Source organism: Drosophila tropicalis, unplaced genomic scaffold, assembly GCF_018151085.1.
Source record: "Drosophila tropicalis isolate 14030-0801.00 unplaced genomic scaffold, ASM1815108v1 contig_878, whole genome shotgun sequence".
NCBI classification, from domain to species: domain Eukaryota; kingdom Metazoa; phylum Arthropoda; class Insecta; order Diptera; family Drosophilidae; genus Drosophila; species Drosophila tropicalis.
The window spans coordinates 16,271,269-16,280,970 of NW_027173374.1; the positions used below are offsets into that span (position 1 = coordinate 16,271,269).

A 9,702-nucleotide genomic window follows, 5' to 3' on the forward strand; every position below is an offset into this window, starting at 1 on the left:
AGGCTACGTCAGGTCTGATTTCTGTTTCCATATTGTAGTATCCCGTATGTTCAGAAAACGAAATTTCAGGTGCTAACATTTAACACAGAATTGTGTAGTCTTGTTCGAAATTTTTGCGACAAAATTAACATCATCTTACATTGCTCAAATTTGGCCCAATGGATAAAAATCAAAAGTGTGGTAAGGTCATTATAATCAGCAACGTACCTGAAGTTCTTATACACTTTATTCGCTTGTACTCGTAGAAGAGACCGTTGGACAATCCTTGTCGAGCATCAGTCGTCGCGTTATGTGGAAGCAAAATGGTGAGGAGGAAACATTTGACTCTCTGGTCAATTGCAGGCGTTCGCCGGTTCCCGGTTTATGTGTAACCGTTCAGTCCAAAACCAGTTCCAACTCTTCCTCTCAGCATCAAGAGGTGTCCACTAGCTTTCCAAAACGTACAGCCCATGAGAATTGGATGCAAATTGTGAAGGAGATGCGTAGAAAGATGGCCACAGTGGGAAATGTAGCTATTTCAAGCCCAAAGACTTCAGTAACTTCCCTGCCGGAAGCTCGTGTAGCCACCTACTGGCAGCATTTGTTCGGCAACATTAGTGAAAAGCAGCTGGACAATAGTAAGGACCAAGCGGGGAGGACGGAAATGAAGGAGACTGCTCATTCTTCGCTTGACAAACCCAATTTGGGGTTGCGCTATATTCCTTCCCACGAGTCATTAAAAATTCAACGGTGTGCGGATGATTTGGTAGGCTCCAAGCAAATGACGGATTTGAAATTGGAGTCCTGCGGCTTGCCGCCGCAACAGTCTTGCGTGGTGCGTGAGGTAGCACCAAAATTTGCCCAACGCATGCCTACATCAGTGCAGAATGACACGGATTCTTGTTGCTCCGGCGATTTGGAGGGCCCCAAAAATAGTCCTGTCGTTAAGTTGTCCAATGCCAGCAATTCAGTCTCCCATAGCCATCCAGCTGACCAGCAGCAACGTTTCAGAACCGAAGTGATCAGTGTGCATGTATCCAGCCCTAGCTGTGACTCTTCCGTGGCTAATCGGCGCACAATCCCATTCGGATCCAAGCGTCGCTCCAATTCCAAGGTGACCACAACTGGTAACACAATCAGCTCCACTTCCTCAACGCCAGCTGTATGTAATAAGCCATCGACTGGTGCTAGTCCAACATTCCGCCAACGGCAGCAGGAACTGCATCGCTATCGTGTTCAGATCGAGCAGCGGCGCCTCGATCTACTGGAATTAAAAATAGCACGCGAACGTGAAGATGCCATCCATAATGAGATACTCTTCCACAAAGACCTACAAATCAAAGAGAATCAGATCAAGGCATACGAAGACAACGACTGCTCCAATGCATAGAACCAAGACAAGGCATTTGCAAATTATATCGACGGTACAAAATTTTCAATGTAAATATACAGGATGACAGGTACAATTTATATAAAATAGGGCATTCAATAATGCAATAAATTTGCAACATATTCAAACGATTTGGTTTTAATTTTTAATTGGTATTTTCATCAAATGTAAATAATGTCGATCTTAAATTTCTCAACTAAAGCGGATTGATTAGATTTTGTTTGATTAAAAAAAAACATGGTAACGTTTCATCAATTATACAAAATTAAACCACAAGGGGTTATGTAATCTGATTTCTGATTTTGCACTAATTAAAATTGTTTGTTTAAAAAGCTTTTCTTTTAGATTGTAAGGTTTGTTGGGAATAATTCTGACCTATTGTTAATTATAATTTTGTGCTTAGCTAATTGTTCGCTCTGAAACCACAAAAAGGTCTTCTATTTAAATTATATGCTCAGATTAGATTACCACAGCTAGCTGCTCTGACTAGCGAATTGTAATTTTTACAATGTTTTGAATTATCCAAAACTGCATTGGTTAAACATTTTCGGCACAACGACCTGAAACTTATTATTTAGGTTGCTTACATGCATTACAATCTATATAGTCTTCAATTTAGCCAGAACAGCTACCGATATTACTTGTGTGTTGAAAAATTATTGACTAGCATTCAATTTTCATAATTCTTAGGATAGCTCTCTACCTTATAGGCGGGGTACAATTGAGCTTTGTGACTTGTGTGTGTGTGTCTCTGTTAGAGGAATAGAAGGAGGGGGTTTGTGTTTGCCAATAGGCAGATGAAAGTGTTAGCCTAGATAACATTATACAAATTGTTAATTATTGGTTTTCCATGTGTTTTTTTATCCTTTTGTTTTCTTGTAGTACCGTTTTGAACAAGTTAAATACGCTACATGCTAGTTTTATATAAAGTATTTTTCAGTAAAGTACACACATCGTCTATAGTTTCTTGTGGGTTGTTTGAATGAATAGTATGTTCTCTGTGTTTCCTCATTTAAACTGTTGATTTGATGAGTTAAAGCACAATTTACAATACATGTGAGACTATCAGTAGGTAGTATTTTAAAAGATGTTATTTTTGTTTAAATTATAAATTGTAGAAAAGCATATGTATATAATTCGTATCTGATGATTCAAGTGTAAGGTTTGTTCTTTTGTCTTATATTGGTTCCGATTCATGCTTAAATGTTAACAATTTCTTTCTTGTATATAAAACCGTTAAATGTTATCCATAAATCTTATTTATACCTATTTATATATGTATATACTACATACATGTTTTTGTTTGTTGGCTTTTTCTTTGGTTTGTTTAAGGGGGCATGAGCAAGTCAAGTGCCGCTTTCAAATTCCTTTTCTTTTAAGTGCTAAAGTCTAGTTTTGGTTTTCTTTTTTTTTTTTTTTTTTAGTTTTAGAGTACAATAGATGTATAAATGTTTCGAGTTGTTGTTGTTACTGTTACTAATCATAAGTTACTGGACGACATAGTGAGAAAACGAAGACTATGGCATACCAAACTTCGGTCAGATAAAGGGCAATCTGTAGCGTGCACAGGCAATATTCCAGACGCAATCGGTAGGTTTGTAGCAACAAAAGATAGGAGACACCCAGAAAACAGGGAGCAGTCAGAAAAACCGATACTATAGCTGTCCAACCTAAAATAAAATGAGAATTTAATAAGTTTCAGTTTTATCTTTGGACTATCTTGTACGTTTCCTAATTATCCATTTATTTTGCTATCGCTAAATTTAGATATTTTTAGATAACATGATGAGAGATGAGTTATGTGTACCTTTCTCGGCCAATGAACCCTTGCGTCCCATTATCAGACGTATTGTCTCCAAAACTATAAAGCTAATCATTACTGCCGAATCTTGCATTAGAGTGTGACCCGTATAACTAAGATTGATCGCCTTTAGCAGTCCCATCGCCATCTCACAGCACGCAAACATGCCAAAGTAAAACGAATTCAAATAGATTAACACCTCATAGTTCATGCTAGGATTTGGTTTCTTGGGAACCAACGGGGGTGGACGTTTCGGTGGCATTTTATTAACCGGGTTAGGACAAAAAGTGAAATTTGTATCAAGGCAGTGTGCACAATGATCGGATCTTGGTACGAAGACAAGCGCGCAAGTTGCTCACGTTGGGCACTATATTTTTAGACTGACCAGTGTAATAATGTGGATCTGACTGCCCGCAGCCGTGTGAGCAAAGAGTCACCACCGACGCACTGTCTTACGGATTGTCGCTGCGCAGTTGTGAGTTGTTGTTATTTATTTGAATTATGTGTTGGTCGTTGTCGCCTTCTTGGTCGTTTGTATGCCTCGTGCACATAGGTTCAATTAACTATAGCAGTTCGGACAGAATATGTAAATGAAAGTAGTTCCCGATAATTTCGGATAACCATTTAGAAATCTGGGAAGCTCGCACAATAAGGGATATACGTTTCTAGTCGTATTTTAACTACAGGGTATCTGAAAGTCGTATAGATGACAGATAATGGTATTTTTTATGGGTAGCTTTGTTTAGATTTGGGTTGCGCGTTTTTGCTTTACGTTTAAACAGATCTACGTCTAATCTGCTCAGACACAAAAGGATTCCTATAGCCTCAAAAAACTAGAAATGCGAATTATATATTAAACGAGACGATTTCCCAAATTCATAAATTTAAAATTAGGAACTTACTTTCCCTAGAAAATTACGTTTTTTTTTTAATTTTATGGTGTTCTTGTATAATAATGTGGGGTCTTTTATTATAAACTGATTCCCATAGCAAAAATGAAAATGCTGCGGCCCTGTCATTTCAGTTGGGTAGCATTCGCAGTGGCCCATATATATTACACTTGAATTAGAAGTGTACATTGCACCTAAGAGAGATTGCTAGTGCAGTTCGTATATAATTTTAGACCATCATAAGCATGTATATAAATACCAACAACGAAGCACCGTCGAGAAAGGCCGGACAAAAGAATGTTTCTCTGCTCAGTCTAATGTGAATTTAAATTAAATGCAGCTTTTGATCGAAACGGACGCGTTGTGATTGTGGCAACGGATAAAAACTATATATATATGTATATATTATTTACGGTTTATATAACTTACCTGGTTTTGAAAAATTATCATAATGACGTTAGTAAACTAGTTTGACGTCCCCTTTTTTTGCGTTTAGCCATCGGTTCTTCGATCTTTCGGTTTTCCTTGTGTGGTTCTATGAAATTGAGGAAGGAATACGCCAGCGTATTTTGGTTTTTGTTCTCTAATTTCTAACTACTATAAGCTATTGACGCTATATAGAGTGTTGGATCTTGAAAATGTTATGTGTACTTGAGTTGCCGCCTTGTGTTAAGTCTATATTAATGTTTTCAAATTTAAAACCAATTTGTTGAATGTGAATATGGTGATGCTGATAATAAGTAATCCAGATTCTGCCTCCTGGTTGTGCTCCTAGAACTGTTATTGAATTGGTCGTCTTCGTGGTCGTTGACCAATTAATGGCAACGTGATTGATCAACTGCTAGGTGTAGGTAACGGGTCGACACATTGTACAAATAAAAATGCTGGCGTAAATTAGTTCAGCTCCTTGTAGTGTGATCATTAAGGCACTCAGAATAATTTCGAGTTTGAGAACATAGGTTTGAAAACAACATAAATAGATAACAATAGCAAGACTGGGCAGTGTTAATATTACGGATGCAGTTGCTTGCCAGCCTGTATATAACATAAAAGAATAAAAAGAGATAAGTATGAAGCAAAAGATTATAATTATAAGAGATTATTAAAGCTAATAATTTGTGACTAATAAAGGAACTAATTCCTTTATATGTATGTATGTATATAAGTAATTCCTCAAAGATCAAGCATACTTTTATATTATTATCATTAAGAACCTCAAAGACAAAATTTGCGCAATAAAATATATTTTATTTTAGAATAGGTCCTCCGATACCTTATAATTTGCTATTAAACTTTTCAAGATCACTCTTCCAATTTAAATTGTCTTAGGTAGGACAAAGTAAAAACTGAAATGACAATCTTGAAAATTAATAATTGTAATAAAAATTATTATTATGATGAATTTTTGTGCTAGTCAAACATACCATGCTTAATAAAGTGCACCAACAAGGCTGACATAATTACGCATACGCTGTGTTGACGGCTAGGAAACATTTATTGTTTATGGTCGGGGCAAGAGAATGGCGGTGAAGTGTGTGAATGACGCTTAGGTTCGGTAAATACCAAACAATAACGAACAAATGGCTAAGCCGTCGCCACTGGGACTACAGACCATATTTTCACTAGCACGATGTCATCATCGGTCAAGTAATTACATTTGTATATACACATGTTCCAATATGAGAAAAATTCAATGAATTGATTACTCACCACGATCACTTAGACTACTCTTGCGTCCGAAGACAATGCGTACTGTTTCAATAAGGCAAAGCGAGAGTAGTATGCTCGCCTCACGTGATAAGACATTTTCACCGTAATTCAAATTGATTGCCTTTAGAACGCCCACGCCCACCTCGAAGGCGGCGTACATTCCAAAATAGAATGAATTTAGATACATAAGTATCTCATAGATGAGGCTGGCGTTCATACTGCTGTCTTAACCTTTCAACCCGGCGTTGGCGGGGCGGAGTTGGGTTGTTTGGGGGCGTACCCTACACTGCCTGTTGTCACCGGAACAGTTTGAAGCAGAAACAGAAACAGCAGCGTATATTCGGTTTAAAGTTGGTCTATTTGTTTGTTGTTGGTTTAGTGAGGATTTGTGTCCGAACTTTCAAAAGGCTGCAGCAGCAGGTGTCTGCTCTTATGTTAGCACGCGCCCATTCAAGCGAAAGGGTCTGTCTAGATAGCGGCTGGAAGGAAATGCGGAAAGAGGGGATATACCATTAATGGCGCTCTTGGTGTATTTTTAATTGTGGCCTGGGCCAGCAATGGCTCTCATATGTACATACATATACATTTACTTATCGTAATAGTAGCTCTTGTTGTTGTTGTTGTTGTTATGCTGGCTGGTTGTCATGGGAGTCTCCTTTTGTTGTTCAGTGCGAGTGTGTGCGTGTGTGTGAGAATTGTATGCTAATATTAAACACGTTCTTAAAGATTTACCTATGTACATATATCAGAATGATATATGTAAATTTTTGAAAAACATATTCAAGCTTATATAAAAACTTTTCCTCTGTTCTGCACTCTTTTGCCTCCTTCTTTATTACTCTGCTACTGCTTCGATGCTCACATACACGCACACATCCCAAACAACAACAAAAAATTGCTGGACAAAACGCACACGCACACACACACGGAATGACAAGCACTGGCAGACTGAATTCTACCCGATTTAATAATTGCTATGATCTTTTATGGTTAATTCAGTTGCAAAATAATATATTTGTATTTTTAACTTTTCTCATAGCGAAACATCGGAGTAAGAGAGGGAGAGAACAACACCAGAATGTGTTCAAGTTATCGATAATGTCAGAGGTGAGCGATAGTCTTGAGTCACATTAACAGGTCACTTTTACTAAACTGCAACTGCGACTCTAGCTTAAAATAATTCAAACAACTATGGAAGTACCACTAGTTCAATATAAAATAATTTAATTGTTTGAGAAATATGAAGTAATAAGTCTAAGTCTAATTCAAACCCGACCGGTACGACCAATTTTAATGTGATTTGTTCACGATTCACACGATTAATAGTTGGCAAAAGTTATCGAAGTTTGTATCATCCCTAGATTCTATTTGGATTTTGTATTGTTTTGATACATTTAATTTCGTTTCTAAAATTGTCGTTTTATTTAATTAGGTATGCCTGCCGATCAAATCCAGTACTCTGAGAAGTATTACGATGAGAAATTCGAATACAGGTGAGTAATACTTTTCGCCGGGTGAAGGAGAAGTTTGTTTACGCATTCCCTTTTTCTTGAATTCAGGCACGTTATATTACCAGCCGACTTGTCTAAACATGTGCCCAAGGCTCACTTGATGACAGAAACCGAATGGCGTAATCTGGGCGTACAGCAAAGTCCAGGATGGGTGCATTATATGATGCATGCACCGGAGCCGCATGTGATTCTGTTCCGTCGCAGGCGCATTGAAGAAAAGTCACAGCCACAGGTGGCCACGCAAACACAAGCGAGTGGAGGACCGGCTACTGCGAATGTGTGCGCCTAGTGTTTCCTCAAAGTCTATAAACAGACAACAGGCTATTCCATCGATAGTATTCCATAAGATCAGCCATTCTGATGTAAAATAAGTTTTCCAATTCAATAGCTTTAGAGGATCAAACTGGTATTAGCATTAAGTGGACAATTTTCCGATAAGTTTCTGTTAATTTCATTAAGGTTATTAAAACTAAAAAAAATACAATATATCATGTGTACGCCAAAAGTGTACAAAACAGACTAAAACAATTCTTAAAAATTAATTATAGCAACGCCAAATGGCCGGGACGAGATGATCCTTCCAACTATCATACTTCAGATCGCAGTTCTTTTTCGCATAGTACTCCATAGCGTATAGGGAGATAAGCATGCCGTTGCCCAAGATGAGAGAGAACCACAGGAAAATGTTTCCCAAAACTTTGGGAGCACTTCGCATGAGAAACACCAATGCAACGCCAACGACAAAAAATAAGATAAACATTACGGGAAAGAACATTTGTAGGGCGAATCCCAATACTTGTTCGTGCACTAAAGCTGATATCAGGAAAACCAGCAACGAGGCAGCCACCTTGGAACCCTTGAATACATACATATAGACATCTCTGTAGACATATTCGTAGAGAAAATCATGGACAACCACATTCCAATTACGGTAGTAGCCATCGTAGTTGTGAGAAGTCCACCAGTCCTTGTAAAACATACGGTCGCCAAATCGCAACAGTTCCGAGGTGAAATTCAGCCAGGAATGCAAAATTAGATAGAATCCGCAAAGAAAGATCACAGCACTTGGTAGCATCATGCCAAATAGTTTTACTATCAGCTGCGGGGCTCCCATTGGCTCCAGGCCAAATTTTCCGAAATTTTCCTCTATATGACGCTCATGTATGAAGGCATAGAGGAAAGCAACAGCTACCACCTCCAAGAAACGATTAAGGGCAAACTTCCAGCGTATATGCGACGTGCGTGGATAACTATCCCTATAGATTAGCGTGGGAGCGAACAGGAAATACACATAACAATGCAGAGGCGGAATAAAGGGCCGACCAGCCGACAAGCTTGCATTCTTGTTCCCATTGGGATCGGCACCATCAAGTTTTTGCTTTCCACACAACACTCGTTGTGAATTGTATCTCACGAAAGCATGCATTTTCATAAGGAGCCTCGTACTTTCCAGCAGCAACACGCAGGCACTGACAAAGGGCAATTGGAATTTGAGGCAAAGCGATGAGGACACATAACCAAAGACCAATTGGGAACTGATGTACATAATTAGACAACTATGAGACCAGAACCGTTGCAGCGAGCCTGTAGTAGACAACACAATTAATGGCTTTATCCTCGAACTGGAACCACGAAGTTAGACTTACCTTGCGGTTTAAGCTTATGCCTTACTAAAGCCCAACCTTGAAAGGCATAGTACAGGGCCAATACGAATATATGCTCCAATATCCATATGCCCAACACCCAATGCAATCTCCGGAGGCCTCCTCGAAATGTACCCAGAGCGAAATTAATTTGTCCTTCCACAAAATAATCATGAAAGATCACATTGAGCAGAAACATGACGAGAATAATGTAGAAGATGTGATAAATGGTGCGCATGTGCTCAACCTCGAGAAGAGCAGTAAGATACGAATCGCGGGCCACAAAAACTTTATCAGGCAGTTGACGTCGCCCCTTGAGTCTCAGTGATGTTGTGCCCTTTTTCGTACCATCATTAACATCCATTTTGGAGGAAGACGCAGATTGATTTGTTAATTTTGTGGAATAATTTTGCTGTCGATTGTGATAGGTATTGAAACTGCTAACTTGCTCATGCTGACCTTCAAACTGCCGAAACTCGTGGGCACGCAGTTCACGCTGTCTTATACCCTGAAGTACATCCTCAATCAGGCAGGAGACTTGCTTCTCAAAGTCCTGCAGCATTTGTGATTGAAAGCGTTGCAGCTTTTCACGAACAAACTGAAGTTCGGGAAGTCTTTCTCCGGCTACTGCTCCTTGGTCGTGGCCACGGAGTGTTGTTGGCTCATTGTCATCTGCCATATTTTGATATCCTTAACGTTATTCAATAATGTTTTATTTTATTAATTTTATTGCGACTGTCCGCTTGGACGCCAGTTTCTACAATAGACATGTTTGTCC

The 9,702-nt window shown here is 38.8% G+C and overlaps 5 protein-coding genes across 7 annotated transcripts; 2 read left to right on the top strand and 3 right to left on the bottom strand.

Moving 5' to 3' along the window:
* The first annotated feature begins 13 nt into the window (after positions 1-13).
* Positions 14-1,497, top strand: LOC137584065 (uncharacterized). Its single transcript, XM_068299304.1, has 2 exons — positions 14-180; positions 246-1,497. The coding sequence occupies exons 1-2, from the start codon at positions 159-161 to the stop codon at positions 1,367-1,369; spliced, it is 1,146 nt and encodes a 381-aa protein (XP_068155405.1). The 5' UTR covers positions 14-158; the 3' UTR covers positions 1,370-1,497.
* Positions 1,498-1,500: 3 nt separating this feature from the next.
* Positions 1,501-3,534, bottom strand: LOC137584101 (transmembrane protein 216). Its single transcript, XM_068299350.1, has 2 exons — positions 3,177-3,534; positions 1,501-3,039 (listed from the first exon to the last, which is right to left on the bottom strand). Exons 1-2 carry the CDS (start codon positions 3,430-3,432, stop codon positions 2,846-2,848), a joined length of 450 nt encoding a protein of 149 aa, XP_068155451.1. The 5' UTR covers positions 3,433-3,534; the 3' UTR covers positions 1,501-2,845.
* A 954-nt stretch (positions 3,535-4,488) lies between these two features.
* Positions 4,489-7,809, top strand: Cks85A (Cyclin-dependent kinase subunit 85A). 2 transcript variants are annotated; one of them, XM_068299342.1, is made up of 4 exons: positions 4,489-5,128; positions 6,810-6,877; positions 7,203-7,263; positions 7,330-7,809. In XM_068299342.1, the coding sequence occupies exons 3-4, from the start codon at positions 7,205-7,207 to the stop codon at positions 7,568-7,570; spliced, it is 300 nt and encodes a 99-aa protein (XP_068155443.1). In that variant the 5' UTR covers positions 4,489-5,128; positions 6,810-6,877; positions 7,203-7,204; the 3' UTR covers positions 7,571-7,809. The 2 variants fall into 2 exon arrangements, with proteins under 2 accessions (XP_068155443.1, XP_068155444.1); XM_068299343.1 differs by lacking the exons at positions 4,489-5,128; positions 6,810-6,877 and adding an exon at positions 7,107-7,114.
* On the bottom strand, positions 4,574-6,837 carry TMEM216 (Transmembrane protein 216). Of its 2 annotated transcripts, none has more exons than XM_068299338.1 (3): positions 6,361-6,837; positions 5,771-6,249; positions 4,574-5,095 (listed from the first exon to the last, which is right to left on the bottom strand). In XM_068299338.1, exons 2-3 carry the CDS (start codon positions 5,985-5,987, stop codon positions 4,902-4,904), a joined length of 411 nt encoding a protein of 136 aa, XP_068155439.1. In that variant the 5' UTR covers positions 5,988-6,249; positions 6,361-6,837; the 3' UTR covers positions 4,574-4,901. The 2 variants fall into 2 exon arrangements, with proteins under 2 accessions (XP_068155439.1, XP_068155438.1); XM_068299337.1 differs by having other exon boundaries at positions 6,349-6,836.
* LOC137584042 (sterol O-acyltransferase 1) lies at positions 7,717-9,702 on the bottom strand. The gene is made up of 2 exons (XM_068299277.1): positions 8,928-9,702; positions 7,717-8,865 (listed from the first exon to the last, which is right to left on the bottom strand). The coding sequence occupies exons 1-2, from the start codon at positions 9,601-9,603 to the stop codon at positions 7,820-7,822; spliced, it is 1,722 nt and encodes a 573-aa protein (XP_068155378.1). The 5' UTR covers positions 9,604-9,702; the 3' UTR covers positions 7,717-7,819.

What these genes read in the sequence shown, in the direction of transcription:
- LOC137584101 (XM_068299350.1), bottom strand. Translation starts at nt 3,432, where the DNA reads ATGCCACCGAAACGTCCACCCCCGTTGGTTCCCAAGAAACCAAATCCT. An exon ending in GGGTTCATTGGCCGAGAAAG is followed by an intron (nt 3,040 to 3,176) that starts GTACACATAACT and finishes ATTTTATTTTAG; the next exon opens with GTTGGACAGCTATAGTATCG.
- LOC137584042 (XM_068299277.1), bottom strand. Translation starts at nt 9,603, where the DNA reads ATGGCAGATGACAATGAGCCAACAACACTCCGTGGCCACGACCAAGGA. An exon ending in GCATAAGCTTAAACCGCAAG is followed by an intron (nt 8,866 to 8,927) that starts GTAAGTCTAACT and finishes TGTCTACTACAG; the next exon opens with GCTCGCTGCAACGGTTCTGG.
- LOC137584065 (XM_068299304.1), top strand. Translation starts at nt 159, where the DNA reads ATGGATAAAAATCAAAAGTGTG. An exon ending in GGATAAAAATCAAAAGTGTG is followed by an intron (nt 181 to 245) that starts GTAAGGTCATTA and finishes TTGTACTCGTAG; the next exon opens with AAGAGACCGTTGGACAATCC.
- TMEM216 (XM_068299338.1), bottom strand. Translation starts at nt 5,987, where the DNA reads ATGAACGCCAGCCTCATCTATGAGATACTTATGTATCTAAATTCATTC. An exon ending in GAGTAGTCTAAGTGATCGTG is followed by an intron (nt 5,096 to 5,770) that starts GTGAGTAATCAA and finishes TGTTATATACAG; the next exon opens with GCTGGCAAGCAACTGCATCC.
- Cks85A (XM_068299342.1), top strand. Translation starts at nt 7,205, where the DNA reads ATGCCTGCCGATCAAATCCAGTACTCTGAGAAGTATTACGATGAGAAA. An exon ending in GATGAGAAATTCGAATACAG is followed by an intron (nt 7,264 to 7,329) that starts GTGAGTAATACT and finishes TCTTGAATTCAG; the next exon opens with GCACGTTATATTACCAGCCG.